The sequence below is a fragment of the Astatotilapia calliptera genome, chromosome 7 (genome assembly GCF_964374335.1).
Source record: "Astatotilapia calliptera chromosome 7, fAstCal68.1, whole genome shotgun sequence".
In the NCBI taxonomy this organism is placed as follows: domain Eukaryota; kingdom Metazoa; phylum Chordata; class Actinopteri; order Cichliformes; family Cichlidae; genus Astatotilapia; species Astatotilapia calliptera.
Genome location: NC_137428.1, coordinates 14,458,807 through 14,475,841, shown reverse-complemented (window position 1 = coordinate 14,475,841; position 17,035 = coordinate 14,458,807). Strand labels below are relative to the sequence as shown.

The window sequence follows — 17,035 nt, the reverse complement described above, 5'->3', positions numbered from 1 at the left end:
GTTCTTCTCCTGCTGTATTACAGTTGAATTGGAAATCAAAAAATCAGTTGAGATGTTGCACACTGGTATCCTGAAATGTTGCACAAACACAGGAGAGCTAAAACCTGTTCTTTTAAACTAACATTTAAGAGAAAATCACATAATTTATTTTTTTAAGTTATATTTGATTAGTTAAAAGTGCAGTTGTAGCTATTGTTGAATGGCCTATTGTTAGTCCTCCCAGTCAACCAAGAAACTACTTTTTCATGTCACCATCCCAGACAAATAAGTCAGCTCAATGGATTGGTGGGATTCTAAGGCCTGAACTCATGAGACTTAAGACCTGCAGCCCTGAAACCAAGAAAGGTAAATACCAGTAAATCTTGCTTTCATTGCCTGGAGCCTTCTTGTCCATGTGTACATTCACAGTATCCAGTGGATGGCTTCTGTTTCTTTCTGTTTGTGTGTTGAGTCTACAGCAAGCTCTCATGGACGTATGTGCTCACATAATCAGGTGTAAATGTTTCATGTAAGGCAGTCACCTCATGGCTGTCAGGTCATCTGCAGATACACGATCCCTCAGCTTCTTATTTTTCTCTCTCTCCTTGTCACCTTAAGCTCCACAGGTTGGGGCTAATGTAATCACAGACCCCTGCAGAAGGGCCAGTGTAAGAGACAGAAGCTGGGCCAGACATACAGGTATTCTAAACTGGTTACATTAAACCAAACAGGCCATCTGTCTCCCCCAGTAATTGGACACTGGATTAGACAGAGATGGCTGTGTTTCCCAGCCAAGTGGGCTAGTTACTGTTTATTTGGAATTAATTACCAGGGAGAGTGGAAATCTCAGAGCTTCCTACGAGTGGACCTAGACACTTTCTGATGGGGATAAGAGAACGTAAAGTCCAATAATAAAACTATATCAACAAAAATGTTTGGCAAGTTGTTTGACGCTGCTCAAACAAAGTCTTATCCTTGAATCTCAGATAATGATGTGGCTGGGGATTTCGAGTAAGGTGGATCAGAACAAAAGTCCCTTCTTTGATATGGTCACCCTAAACTGAGGCAGCAAATCAATGCACTTCTTTAAAGCTGGTAACCAATATCCTGGTGTAACACCATCAGCCGTTCTCACTCTAAGGATGTTCCAAGAGTTGAATTTTAAAAAAGAGTATACATCTCTTAAACCCTGTGAGTGGGGCATCCACCCTGGCACCATATTTCATCCTGAGTGTTTCCTTCTCACAGGAATCACTGCTGAGGTATTGCAATCCTTAACCCTAACATATAACTCCAACTCCATGCTGTTCCAGTGTGGGATTCTCTTCACAAGTATTGATAATAAGCTGGCAGAAAAAAAAACACATTCTGATGAACATTAATACATTAATTGTTTTTCCCCAGTAAAAGTTCCTTTTTGACTTTTCTCTAAAACACAGGGTTAGAGAAGAAACGATAAAGATAAAATATATAACATAATAAAATAAATATAATATATAAATAATAATAATACAATAAATAAAAAGACTAAATGCTTAGTTTGAGGATGGCTATTAACATTTATACAAATAAATAATGTTGATTCCAATTCTCTGAGGCGACTGTTGTGATTTGGCGCTATATAAATAAAACTGAATTACTTTATCTCCTGCCTAGCAGCTCCATGTTCAACATCCTTTGTCTAATATAGCCACCATCCTGCCGCTGCACATCTAAACTATCTCAGCTCCACCTCTTTGTCTCCAAACCACTGAACCTGAGCAAAACCCAGTTAATGATGGAAATAACCTTGCCATGCAAGTTTAAGGTTGCACGCTCTAATATGTTTTGACAAGCATAGTAAAAATGAATGTGTTAACAGAGGATTCTGTTTAAAAGCTGCTCTTTTTATTCATTTATCTACTTAAAAAAAAAGTTGGTGAAGGGCCGTATCATGGCATTTTTTTCACTATGCTAAATTTCAGTTTGCATGCAGTGAAATCAATGTACAAGTGACAATGCAATAAATTAGCATATAATTTACATTTGAAAAAAAAATTAGTAACAGTGTACCAACAATAATACTGAATACAAAATATATGCAGCTAATCACATGATGCTTTTCATTTCGCTTGCACTTCAGATACGTTTTGAAGCAATGTGACATTCAAACATCCAAGTTCACAGCAACGAGTACCAGTTTGATTAAGTTGTCTTTTCTTTTTCTAAATGGAGCTTCTTAATCCCACAGCAAGTAGATGAGTCAGTTCAAGCAGTTTGAATTCTGCTGTCTTTGAATGCAGCATCCACCATCCTTTCCAACAAAATCTGCTCAGCACTGTCATTCTGAAGGTGGCTACAAAACAAAACAAAACAAAACAAAACAAAACAAAAAACGTAGCAGCAGCAAAATTAGAACGTCGGTTTTAACAGCTCTGACAAGATCCTTACACACTCACTTTAATTGCTGTTCCCCTTTCACAACCCAAACGTCACCTGGGTGAAGTGATCGCTTTCGTCCGGGGGGGTGACTGTTTTGTTGGCTGCACAAGCAACAATACACAGTTGACAATGAAAATTCCCAGTGTGAGGTATAGACAGATACAAACTAAACGATAACATGACCAGCATTAAATCAACAGAAATTTTGACAAGTATATATATATTTTTTTTCATACTGTTTGGATCCAGCCTCACTTTTCTTTTCTTATTAGCACACTGGAACGGGTTTGAATGGAAGCACCCACTTGATAGCACCAGAAGCCTGGGAAGGCCGGAAGCCTCGAAGCATAGCAGGAGGAAAGAGAGGTAAACACAGTATTTCTTGGAAATTAAAAAATAAAAAAAGTACAAGAGCAGGGCAAGCACCACTGAGTATGCTGTTTTTGTTGTTTTTTTTTTATTCATTTATGGGACAAAGGTGATGATGATTATGATGATGAACATGATGGGGGTAGGAGGCAGAGTGTGGAGTCTGTGAGTAGCAGAGTGAAGCCAGCTGACATAGCCTGGTAACAAAAGTGGTGTTTGCATGTATATTTAACAGGAATATCTCAATATTTGTGAAACAGGCCTGTTCACTTCCTTGTGAATGATCCCACACGTTAGCTTAGCCTAAAAGGCTGGAAGGTTGGAGAGATGCCTTCTTATTTTGTCCCATATCACATTTTTTTTTTTTTTGGGGGGGGGGGGGGGGGGTGTTCATTAGAACAATTTTTAAAAGTGTGTTTTTCAGTTTCAGTTTCTGATGTACATGACCAGCTCCAAAATGCCTAGTTGGTTTTATTATGTGCCAGTGGGCATCTTTGATGAGAATGAATGGGTAGGCTACATTTAGTTCATTAGTCCCCCTTAAAGCATCAGCTTCACAAGTCAGGCAGCCTGTGATTAACCTCCCATAAAGCCAGAAGTGTTCAACAATATTGACAACCAAATCTTAAAAAATTAAGTCTTTGCTTGCATTGGTGGCTTCAAGCAGATACAGTACTGCTTATTTAAAGATCACAGAGCTAAATTAAACAGACATATTAGCTGTTGCAAACTGTTGCTGAACTGGTCTTCATACGACATTTATATGGAGCTGGTTTTGTACTAAAGACAAAAGCAACATTATAAACACTTACTGATTTATGTCCTAATTTACATTTAAATGGTGACTTTTAATCATCCTTTTTTTTTTTTTTTTACATTAAATGTTAATTGTAAATTGGTGAGCTTTAGATGTGCTAATAGGTTGATTCATGTCACCCTAGCTAGTCAGCATTTTCCCTCCACTTTTCCTAAGGTCTTAGTCAAACAGCTGTGCACACTAGTGTGCAGACCAGTTAATGACCTCCTGCCAACCCCCATGTGTATTTTACAACTGTTTGGCAACTGATTGCTGGAGGTTGCTGGCAGTCACTAGCATAAATTGGTCGCTGCAAGGGTGCTGGACAGAAAAATTCTCTGAAATTGCTTTGGACACTGACATTTTCAGCTGTTTTTTGCATGGAAGAAGCGGACTTACCAAGCAGTAGTGAAATGGTAAGTGTAACCTAAACATATGCTTTCAAAGTAAAAGTTACACATTCCAAAATATGTAGGTTGCAGCAGTAAGACACAACTTATTCTTTAAAAGCAAATAATTAATTAAAATGTCATTAAAGCTCAAGAAATAAATGTCTGCAGATAAGTTGGCATCTTTCATGCAAACTACAGGTGACCAAGGTGGCAATCTGCTAATAACTAAAGCAATCACAGGGACCTTTGCTGAGGATCACCCTATTTGTGTTGCCAGTATTAAACTGTGACTGAGGCCTGAGCTAACGATCGTCTTGCCCAGACCTCATATATCAATCTTTTCATGTAATCATTGGTAAGAAGGCCATTTTGCAAACTGCGGGTCTATTAGTTTACCTCAAAAAGATCCTTAAAGAGAGTATGTAATGGTGACTGCACTTTGACTCAGATGAACAAAACCTATAAATCCTTTAATACTAAACTGAGTAAGATGCTAGCAAAGGTCTGGTCACTAATTTTTCATGTGGCGTAGGCACCATTTGAAAAGATGACTTTGGTGATTTTGGGTGAACTTTTACCTGACTGTTAAGAACTAAGGCACCCAGCTGGGGGAAAAAAAAGATTTAAAAATCTCCAATAACCACGGTGTATTTTTTGGCCCTGGATTAACATATGTATATAATATACAAATCCTTACAGTATACAAGGGTTTAACATATGTTACAGTATGTAATATTTTCACTCAAGCAAAAAAGAAACTGAATATGAATTCAATCACATTACATTCCCTTCCATAACAATAGGCTACTATCTGGCGAAAAGATGATCAGAGGACAATATATAAGCTCTGTTTTGGATTGTACAATAAATATACAGTACACCAACAGGGATTCTCTGTTGCATTTGAGCAGTAAATTGGTATTTACATGAAAAAAGTGCACCGAAGCCAGAAGTCTGCTCTGCCAATAGCACCATCACAGTCATCCCAAAGACAGGAGTCTCCCATCCCCCCTCTTCTAATCTCCGGGGTACATCCTCTGCGAGCGATGTGTCCAGCACTTTGGATTCGTAAAAAAAACAAACACTGAGGAAGACTAACAATGATATTAATAATTATTATTATAATAAAAGATAACATCACCAACAGTTAGTCTTCCGAGTTCCACTTCACAGAAGTGAAAATGTAAAAAACAAAAAAATAATGTTTGTGTCAGCATTATTGGCTGAGCAGTGGTTTAGATTCCACCACGACAGAGGGCAGGAGTATGGGGTATGATAAACAGGGAAATCCTCGCTTTTCTCCCGTCTTCAACATTGACAACTTTTTCATTCTTCCACTGGTTCAGAGTCGGGATGCATTTTCCAGTCTGCTGTTTTCTTCTCACCCTCTTAAGCACTGTATCCCTCCATCTTTCTTGCCTTTATGACCATCTTCTTGTCTCACTCTTGTATTCAAAGGGTCAGTGCCCCTGGCAAGTCTTGCAGCACATCTGTCTGAAGTACGCTCGACTGCAGAACTTGAACTTCAGTACCAGCGGGCAATAAGCCACTTTGTTTACATCTTTGCATTCTGTGGAGAGACAGAAAAGACCTCAGATATAAAGACAGCAAAAGAAAACATATCTTTTATTAGTCTGGCTATGTTTAAGAGGAAAACTCCTCGTCGTAGGAGCTGACTAAAAAAAAGACACACACACGAGAAAGTTTTTATACCTAACATAACACAATCATCTACATATTGTCACCTTTTAAGTAAAACCACCCCTATTTCCCTAGACTATATATAAATATATCTATTACATATATCTATCTACATGGCACTGTATTAACGTATTAACTGGTTGTGCCACCCTTAGCTTAGCTGGTGTGTTTTGGATTACTATCTTGCTTGATAACCCGATTGCGCTTAAGTTTCAGGTCGTCAACTGATGGTTGGACATTCTCCTTCAGGATTTTCTGGCAGAATTCATGGTTCCATCAATTACGGCAATTCATCCAGGCCCTGAAGCAGCAAAGCAGCCCCAGACCAGTACACTACTACCACCATGTTTGACTGTGCCAAATATAACAGGACTCAAACTTTCTTCAACTTTTGTCTTGTCAGTCCACAGAATATTTTGCCAAAAGTCTTTAGAATCATCAAGATATTTTTGGCAAATGTGAAACGAGCCTTTGTGGGGTTTTTTTTTTATTTTTATCAGCGGTGGTTTTTGGCTTGAAATTCTCCAATGGATGCCATTTTTCTCTTTCTTATTGTTGAATCATGAAGACTGACCTAGACTGAGACAAATGAGGCCTGCAGTTAGATGTTGTTCTGGATTCTTCTGTGACCTCTTGGAGTTGCTGATGCACTATTAGAGTATATTTAGGTAAGCTGGCCTGCCCTCCAAGTTTTCTCTATTTGTGGATAATGACTCTCAACATGGTTCACTGGAGTCCCAAAGCCTAAGAAATGGCTTTGTAACCCTGTCCAAACTGATAAATGTCAATGGCATGTTAGTTTCTCAGCTGTTTCCTTAGATCATGAAATGATGTGTTATTTCTAGAGATCTGCTTCACTTTGTCAGACAGGTTCTCTTTAAGTGATTTCTTGATTCAGCAGGACTGGCAGTAATCAGGCCTGGCGGTGGCTAGTGAAATTGAACTCAGCTTTCCAAAAAATGTGGTTAATCACAGTTAATTCATGACTTAACAAGAGGGAGCCATTACTTTTTCATATAGGGCCAGGTAGGCTATTTTCTCCTAATAGAGGAAACCATTATTTCAAAACTGCATTTTCACAAGTAATCTTTGACTAATATTAAAATGTGTTTGCTGATCTAAAACATTTAAGTGTAACAAATATATATATCTATAATAAAAAAAACCTAGGAAATCAGGAAAGAAGCAAATACTTTTTCACAGCACTGTGCATCTTTTATATACATCTTGTTCTCATGGAACAATATTATCAATCATTTGAAGTATTTCCGAATTGAAAATCCAGTGATAGCTGACATGCTGACTCCAAATGTGTGCTACATCAAAATTCAAATGATATCTCATCAACACTAATAATATACAGTCATTTTTCTTTGCAACATTATATTTAATAGAAATAACACATATACATCTAGCTTTTGTTTTGCAGCAAAGGCAAACTTGATAAATAGGTTAAAATAGATGGTCAGAAGAGGTTGTGTATTTATTAAATACTTTCAGAATGAAGGCAAGTCATTAAACAGCGATGTAATGATAACATATGAGATATACAAACTGGACTAAACTGCTACATGAGAGCTTGTGGATCTCCCTCAGGTCTGAATAGAATAAAACTGCAACTATACTTGGATGCAGAGACTAAGACAGATCCTGGCCTCGTTCACTAACTGGGCTGGCTGCCATCCCTACTATGCACACTCACAGATACACACATACACACACAGACTGCTTGCTGGATGCCAGACAGGCAGTGCTCTAAATGCCTTATCATGATCAGAGTGTCTTCCCTTATTAGGCTTTGGCCCCTGCCTTCTCAGAGCCAAATGAAACGAGACATTGCCTCACTGCTGTCCGTAAAGGAACAATTAGCCTACAGCTAATCCCATTAGCCAGCCTGTAAACGCTGCTCACGTTTTCCATTCAGGCTAATCGAAGGCCCCTTCTCTACATATCTGAATAGCCATCCATCATGTGTAAGTGTATATGGAGGGTTGAGCTGCTTCGCTTTGACTAGGGGCCAACCTCACTGGAAAGATTAATGTTGCTGGCAAAGTGTAGAAGAGCGTGTCATCCAACTGTGTTTAGGTCATAGTAGAACAGTGAAGATGAAGATAGAGATAGTTTATAACCTTTTCAAGTGGGGCTTTGTGTAAAAGCTGAGCACCTACAGCACAATATCTATGAGCATAAAGCAATCAACCTTTGCTTATAAAGAAACTGCAGATCAGAAATTGTCTTCTCGACCGTGACGAAAACTGCGAGAAGTAAACGTTTCGCACAAGCAAGTTCTTAACTGAACTTGCTTGTGACACGATGGCATGTTTCATCATCTCACCATCACCACTGGAGATCGGGGTGGCATCGCACTTGCTCTCACACTGCTGCATGGTGGCTGGTCGGAGGGACTCTACGCAGTCATTCGATGGCTGTCCTGTGTAGGACAGACACTGTACCGTCCTCATCTGCTGGCCCAGACCACACTGTGCTGAACACTGAAACAAAGAGCACCAGACCAAAAGTCACTGTCAGCGCAACACCATATTTAGCCAGTAAATTTAACAAGTTAAATGAGGACCATCTTTTCTCTGTGACCCTGAATACTAGGCAGGGAGTCTGCGCTCCCTCATGGACCTCCACACACATAGTAATCCCGGCACATGCACACATACACTGTACGACCTGATCCAATCAAACAATCACCGGGGCACAAAGGGAGGGAGCACACAGAGCCAACCAGAGTCACCTTCCTCAATCTGAATTCATTTTCCTAAATTTGAGCAAACAGGTCAAATGAGGTTGAAAAGGTTACCTTTTGGCATTCTCTTAACTTTATACTTGTTGTGAGTCTTGTTTTCCTTTTCTTTCCCTCTGCTCATTTCTTCTTCACCCTCTGAAGGCTTTTGCAACATCTTTTTTGAAAACTGCTTGTCAAGGGATATTTTGTGCACAAGTATATTAAGGGTTTAGACTGGTTAGTAATTCTGCTCATGATCACAAAAAGAAACGTGAAGCTCTCTTCAAGCTTTTTTTCCCCACATTTAACTATTATTACATTTATTTATTTGCTTATAATAATTTGTATCAAAAATCTTATTTGCAAAAAACAAAATAAAGAAAGACATTCCCAAACAAAAATGTGAGAAAGATAGCAAAGTTTGTTGTTTTTATGCTTGCCACGTGTGCTGAGCTTGATGTCACATCCTTTGTGACACATCATATTTGTAACGCTTCAGTCACTTGTGCACCTCTCGATTTTTGTAACCTAGCACAGGTTGCAGACACCAGTGTAAGATTGTGTCAGTTTTTACTCCATTTTATTATATTCCCGTGAATTATATGCCAGCAAAAAAATAAAAATAAAAAACCCGAAATAAACACACATTTAAACAGTCTTTGCTTCAGGTTTGGATTTCTTCTCTTCCTAGCAGTATCATCTGAGTGGGGAAACCTACTGTTCAGGAGAATGCTGCAACGGCTTCCTCCGAATGAGCGAATGAGGCGGTGCAAAAAGCGATCAATGCAGAGGGTATACTGGCACCTAGAGTGGCTTGATATAGGTTTGGGCAATAGGACAGCTGTAATGGATTTCAGCCAGTTGGTCAATTTACTTTTTTTCCTAATTTTTTCTTGTTGTTATACTGAAATAAATCTTAAAATCTGCCTTGTATCTAAAGGGCAATCAAAAACATTTGACTAACAGGAACACATCTGTTTCTGCTGCAATACTGAAATTGTTTGGAGTTTTATTGCTAAAAATTATTATTATTATTGTTGAATCATGAAGACATGAATCATGAGGTATCTTGAAGTTTTTTTGTTTTATTTTGGGTTCTTTTGTGTCACTGATGTTTTAATTTTGGTAGGCTGACCACTGCTGGGAAGATTTAGCACTGTTCCAAGTTTTCTCCATTTGTGGACAATGCCTCTCACTGTGGTTCACTGGAGTCCTAAAGCCTAAAAGCCTAACAAACAGCTTTGTAACCCTTTCCAAACAAATGCATTTCAATGTCTCTGTTTTCAGCTGTTTCTTGAGATCGTGGCATGATGTGTTGTTTTCTAAGACCTTTGAGCCTAGGTTCGATTTAAGTGATTTCTTCATTCAACAGGTCTGGCAGTGATCAGGCACGGGTTCGGCTGGTGAAACTGAGCCCAACTTTCCAAAAAAAAAAAAGAAAAAAGGGGGGGATCCAATTACTTTTTCACGCAGAGCCAGGTAGATTTGCTTAGAGTTTCCCTTAATAAATAAAATCACAATTTAGAAATTATTTTGTGTTTATTTGGGTTATCTTTGACTAATATAAAATTTGTTTGACGATTTAAAACATTCAAGTGTGACAAATATGCGATAAACAAAGAAATCAGGAAGAGGGCAAATACTTATTCACAGCACTGTATGATGATGATGATGATGATGATTGCAGCATCCTTTCCAGTAAAAAAAAAAAAAAAAAAAAAAATCCAGCCAAGTGAAGAACGCTCTTAAGAGGCAAGCATATAAGTATCCAAGTCCTCCATGATCCACAATGAAAACACTTAATGAGAGCAAATAAAAGCCATTGAACAACTGATGTTCCAAAACATATTGCATCAATGTTACGCACTGACATGCATGACTTGTCTAATGGTGCTGGGAGACTAGTTCTCATTGAATGATTTTTTTTTTTTGGCAAACTTAAGATCAAATGACCCAAGAAAAAAGAGAAACTGCAGTAAAGGACTGGCAAAGTAGTCGCAAAGGACGAATCCCATTTTTTAGTGATTTCTATTAGGTTCAGGCAGGAAGCCTGAAAGATTCTCCAAGAAGTATGAGTTTTTTATTTATGAATACGGTAAATTGTCCAAATTAAAAATGGCTGCAATTCAACAAAGATTAATGTGATATTAATGTCCCACTGCTCAAACTACAGCAGAAATTCTGCACTTTAAGGCTGTACTCATAATATAACTGTAAATTTGCTTTGTTGGTGCATAAAACGTTTGCTTTGGTAAACACAAAATGCGCTCCTGCCTCTTTATATGCTAGTTGTTATAAAAAGTGAGATTGGCCTTGTGGGCAGCCGCTAATCTCCTTTGTAGAAGGAAAAAAACAGACAGAAACAAACTAGTAAAACTAATAAAAAACAAAAGGTGTAGGTGCCAGCACACTTTCGACTCTATAATGGAATTGTTCATCTGAGCTGATGCTGGAAAGGCTGAGAAAAAACACACCTGTGAGCCATAACTATGTGTGTGTGCTCATATACGAGTGTGTGAAATAAACCCAGTCACCCCCCACCTCTTTCTGTCACCTTCACAGATTCTCTCTGGCTGCCTTAGATCAGTGAGCCTGCATGTCATCCCTTCCCAATTAGAGAGTCTTTATTAGGGCCCGCTGCAAGCTATGACAGATGGCGTACGTCAGTGGTGTAACTTTAGTGGGATTTGAACTGGAGACCTTTTGGCCTGGGAGACTGGGATCTTGGTAGCTGGCAACAATCCCCCCTTTCTGGCACTTTGAGGGTCAGCTGGCCAGAGAGGGACGAGAGTAGTGGAGGCTAAGCTTGTAATTACAGCCAGAAAAACAGAATAGGTGGGGGAGAGAGTACACACACACACACACACACACACACACACACACACACACACACACACACACACACACACACTTCTACAGTGTGTCAGAAAGCGCTGTGTAAGGGCAGACTCCAGCTGTTGGTCTATGAGGTATTAACTTTGGCTCAGCATGGCAAGAAGCCTGTCCTTTGATGAACTATGTTGAGGTTAACATTTTGGTCTGCTTTGTTTATGGCTCAGACTAAATTGTAAAGGTGTGTTATCAATATTTGTGTGTGTTAACGGGCATGTGGCAGATATGAAAAGAACCCAGAAAGCTATGACTTAAACTGCCAGACTCTCAACCTTTGACTTCTGACCTGATCAGCACAGCTGAAACCATGACATCACCTTCATCAGAGCGCACAATCCTTGCACAATTGCCTTCTAAACATCAGAGCACACTGTTTAAAATTCCACTTCTACACTGAGTTACTAACAAATCCTACAAAATAACAAGCCATACTTTTTGTAGATACAACTATCTCTGACGCACGACTTTTTGGCGTCCTCTCAGCAATATGAGTCAGCTGTGTTGTAAAGTGTTGAGCAGCTTTTTCAGAGCATACTAAGTCATATCAGGGTGAGCCCAAAACTTCTATTCCTCTGTCTTCCTCAAAACCCTGTTCCTGGAAGTGACAGAGAGGCCTCGTCTGGGGTGCAGATAAACTTCAAACAGCCAAGAAGATATTACTGCTGCCGATCACATACTCCAGGCCTGTTTTAACTCTTGGAATCACAAACACAAACACAGCCTCTATGCACTCACATGCGTCACAGGCCTGATTGGAATCCCCAGTATTTCATCCAGGTGTAAATGATACAAATCATTCACCTACACATGGAGTTTTATCTATGGAAACTTTGTCTTTTAAACATGCCAGTAGGATTAACCGCCATACTGTTGTGGAAGAAGTTAGAGAGAGACAAGGTCCTACCTGTCCCCATTCACCAGGGATCCAGCGGGGAGGAGGACAGCGCCCTAAAGTGCAGCGCATTCGGACTTGAGGTTTGTTATGGATCGAGCAGCGGGCAGGCGGAAAGGTCTTGGTGAGGTCGCTGCTCTTACACAAGGCAATGCGGTGCTTAAAGCCAGGACCACATTTAGGTGTGCACTACAGAGGGAAGGAAAGGTGTTAAACACATATCTTGACAGTGCAATGAGTTACAGAAAAACACTTATTATTACTGGCCTTACCTCGGACCAATCCAGAGTGACCCACTTTGGAGGACAGGACTGGTTGTTGCAGGACTCTCTCTCGATAGGCCGATGAGTCAAACAGTGAGTGTCCTCCAGTGTCTCCTCCTCAGCGGGACCAATCTTCCTGATACAGAGGACTGTCCTCGTCCTTATCCCTCCATCGCACGTCTTCGGACACTCTGACCAGTCTCCAATAAACCATCTGGAGGATGGAGCAACCAATGCTAACAGTTTTGTTGTAAAGTGATTTCACGAGGTTATACTCACTATAAACACACATTAAATAACTTTACTATAGTCACATTGCCAAAGAGGGAAAGAAGCAAACTACTCCAAGGCATCAAACATTAATACTTTGCAGTATCAAGAGTATTAATATATATATAGTAAAAAAAGGTAAATATGGCAACTGAGTGGCCTAGCCTGGCTTTTTTAAATTAATGTACAGACAAGACAGTGGTATCACTGGACAAAAAGAAAGAGCATAAAGTATTATAGGTTTTTTTTATAAGACTATTAAATAACCATTTTAATATTTTGAAAGCTGTCTTTTGTAATATTTGCTGTAATATCCATTCTCATCAACATAAAAGAAAATTATATACCACAAGAAATTACACACTTTTTAAAGAAGTTTAAACTTGCTGCCTGGCTGACAGGTAACTAATGCTGGGGAGTGCATTTTAGTGCTATGCCATGTCAGGATGATTAGCTTTAGAACCTGAGAAAATTAGACCCAGTCATATTCAACCCCCTCCAGACTTTAGAATTAATATCATAAAACTGCACAGACAACAGTCCTCCAAACACATCCAGCCTGTGAGATATTACATCATCTAAAGGAATGTATACAGAATTAACGACATGTTCAAACATCTGTGTTAGCTTTCATTACCGGCGCCCATAAAACCCTGGGCTATTCTAAAACAATTGTGTTTACATGGTCTCCTTTAGTCGGCCTTTCCTGACGCTGCAAAAGGAGTGTTTGCCTTCCTAACAAACACAAATGCTGCATGAGCGCTCTAACTCCACACACACACACACACACACACACACACACGAACTGCCACGGCCTTCTAGTACTAATCAAAATAAATGCGATACCACAAGTCTGCGACCACTGAATACAGATGTGAAAATAAATTACCCAAGACTGCAGTCTGAACATATGAAAACAAATTACCGCTGATACAGTAGATTTACAATACTATCAGTTTTTTTGGCTGACACCCAGCTGAAAGACACTGGCGCTCCCTCTCATATACAAATAATTGTCAGCTAGTCTGAAACTAATTAACCTGGTGCATTTAATCCCTCTTTTTCCAGACATTATTGAAGTGAGTCTGGCCATTCTTCCAGCTACAGCGAAGGGATTTACAGACATTTGGCCACCAAACACAAGTTCATATTCCACCTGTATACGTGTGTGTTACCCCTCGAGGTTTGGTAAGGATGCCAAAACAATCAAACACAGGTGGTCATTTTCAGAGCTCTTATTTCTGGCATGAAGCAGATATTGAAAATAGTTAACATATGAAGTTATAAATCACGGCTATTTTATTTTATTATTTTCTTCCAAACACATTTTACAACTAGGGCTCATTGAAGGCGAATTAATATCATGAGTCAGTCTCATTTTTATGGAGGCTTTTTCTTTTGAAAACATTAACTTAGGTTGCTATACTCTGTGTTTTCATTATTGTTTTTATATTAACAATGCATTAAATGTTAGTACGTAATGCAAAAGATCCTGATCATACCAAAATGATGAACCTACAGAGAACTACCTTGTCAAAAAAGCATTATAGCATCCATCCATCCAGGATGGAACGTATTGCAGCTGCCATAGGGCGAAAGCCGGGGTACGCCCTGGACAGGTGGCCAGTCTGTTGAAGCCTAACACAGAGAGACTGACAACCATTCAAACTCACATTCATATCACCAATTAACCTAACCCTGCTAAGTGCATGTCTCTGAACAAGCTGGAGTACCCAGAGAGAACCCAAGGAGACCCATTCAGGCAACAGTGCCAACCGCCGTGCCACCACGATGCCCCTACATGTTTCAGCAAAATGTTTTGGGTTCATACCCTGTAGTGCTCCAGTTACCAACTAGTTGATCACACGAAGCATTTAGTGGGATGAGACCGAAAACAGAGCTAAAGGTAAGCAAATACATACTTAACGTTGCATTAACATCATCACAAATACAGCGATTAGCATCTATACACATTTTATGCACTCCATTTGCATTTGTTTCACATCATGACCAACATAAATTAGCAGTACGCAACTTAACAATCAATAACATTTGTATACTGGGCAGAATTTCCTTCAAGTCAGCACTAAACACAGAATGAAGAATTAGAATAAGCACAGGAGATGAGTTAACTTGAATGCTAATATGCGATCTAGCGAGGGAAAAGCCAAGGACAGAGACCAAACTGAGCACAAAAATAGCCAAGCAATGACATAATGAAGAACTCAACTTCCCAATATTTACAGTGTTTGCAGTCTTCCAATATTTCATCTTCTTTTGGCTACAGCCCACCATTGATCATCTGCCTCCATCTCACTTTTTCACTGTCCTCACTATCCTCACAACATCATCTTCTGTCCAACCAGGAAACTGCATATCCTCTCACACTACATACATACACCATCATTGTCATCTTCCTGTTTTCCTCAGCTCCATGGTCAACATCCCTTGCATTCTTAATTAACAAATTATGTAACTAATTTCAGTTATACCATTATAATTACAATTGTTATTTTTATGAATGAGTATTTATCTCTCTGCATTGTTATTAAAGCATAGTAATTCAAAGAACATATGCAATTTGACATCTTTCATTAAAGATTTTTAGAAAATAAGCAAATAGATTAATTAATTTGTTTTTGCATGCCAATTTAGTAGTTTAGGAAATATAAGAGTAAAAAATTCACACTTTGGACTTTAGCCTGGTATTCACATCTTGCTTTACATGTCTTTGTTTACAAGTTGCATCGCATAGCTGTTCCACCCAGTTCAAGATCAATAATTACTTTTCTAAACTCTCACTTCCTTATATGTGAAATATTACAATTACTAGTTTTTATGGTTTCTTTCTCTATATAAAAAACATACTGCATCAAATATACCAAGCAGCCTAGTTGGAGTAGAGCACCTAATGCTGAAACAACACTGTAAATCAAAATATTTACATTTTTTTCCCCTTTGGTTTCAAGTTTCTTTCAGGAAATTCTGTGAGGAACAACTTAGTGGAAGACTGATGGCTGGATCAGTGCAGCTGTGCAACTATCTGTTATGATGATAGGAGCTAAGCCTAAGGTCTAAGCTGTAGATTTACAATTTACCTTCTGACAGAATAAGACACAAGCAGGAGAAACAGAATTCTTCAAAAGCATTTAAAGGAGCCAGGTGAGGGAGTAAGGACATCTGTGTCAGACACCTCTTGTTTCAGACTACTAACAACCTAAATATGCTGCAGGGGGTAGCGGGAGAGAAGGACGTTTCTATAGTAATGCTAGAGCCGCCGCTGCTGGCCTCATGACCCAAACCCTGATAAGCAGATAAAAACAGAAGGAATTTTATTAAGTGTAACAACTTTTCTCTGAATTTTTTATCACTGTACTGTGATTCTGAGACAAAATAAGCAATTTAGAGATGTTACCTTCTACTTGGGCCTTGTAACACTCACTCTGTTCATCATTTTTCTCTCATTTCAGTCATTTGACAGATTTTACAAAAGTAATCATCTCATAAAGAGAAGAATCATGAGTGAGTATTACGTACTCTGGAGGACACGGCTCAGTATTGCAGTCTCTCTGGTTTTCTGGAGGTTTGCTGTCTGGGTCACAGTAGTTGTTCTGTACCACTGAGTTGTCGTCCAGCCTTTTACAGGCTAACTCCTGCTTCTGAGAACCTGCAGGAGAAAACACTGATCAATAGTGCAGCATGGAGCTCAGCTGATCTGGCACATTAAAATGCCTTCGCAGACACAGAAGCCTGCCAGCCGTGGTGTCGTGCACCGTGTTAAGAGCGGAGATGGGATCATTTTCATTCTGTAGTAAATCCAGACATGTAAATTCGTGATTCTTTGCAGGATATGTTGGCAAATCACTTTTACAGAGCAGAGAGCTCTTTACCTTGGCTTCTGCCAGAAAGAGTGAGGGCTACCGTATCAGTGTCACACCTCCCACTGTGTGTGTGCGCATGCTGCATGTGTTTTGTGTGTGCGCGTGCATGCGTACCAACCAGGAAGGGGTCTGTTTGGACCCTCCTGGGACATATCCCACAGCAGACTTGTCTGGCAGATGTAATGAGATATGGATGCGTGTGTGTGTGTGTGTGTGTGTGTGTGTGTGTGTGTGTGTGTGTGTGTGTGTGTGTGTGTGTGGTACAGAAAATCCACACATCTGTGCTTGAAGTGAAATACAGTTTAGAGGAATAGTAGAAAAGTTTCACTTGAAAGGCTGTCAAAAGGTGGTTTTCACTGATTTTTTTCACTGTGGTGATATATCGAACAATACCTTATGATTAGCTGAGCTAGCACTATTGAATAGGTGTATGATTAAATAACAT

The 17,035-nt window shown here is 39.4% G+C and overlaps 1 protein-coding gene across 4 annotated transcripts in view; it reads right to left on the bottom strand.

The window, feature by feature from the left end:
• Positions 1-1,844: 1,844 nt before the first annotated feature.
• Positions 1,845-17,035, bottom strand: part of adamts6 (ADAM metallopeptidase with thrombospondin type 1 motif, 6) — a 76,395-nt gene continuing 61,204 nt past the window's right edge. For all 4 annotated transcript variants that reach the window (XM_080304126.1, XM_026173121.2, XM_026173125.2 and 1 more), the window contains 5 exons: positions 16,247-16,376; positions 12,449-12,653; positions 12,189-12,365; positions 7,994-8,150; positions 1,845-5,527 (listed from right to left, as the gene is read on the bottom strand). In XM_080304126.1, the coding sequence (XP_080160252.1) occupies positions 5,418-5,527; positions 7,994-8,150; positions 12,189-12,365; positions 12,449-12,653; positions 16,247-16,376 (779 nt within the window). In that variant the 3' untranslated portion in view covers positions 1,845-5,417. The remainder of the gene's footprint in view (positions 5,528-7,993; positions 8,151-12,188; positions 12,366-12,448; positions 12,654-16,246; positions 16,377-17,035) is intronic.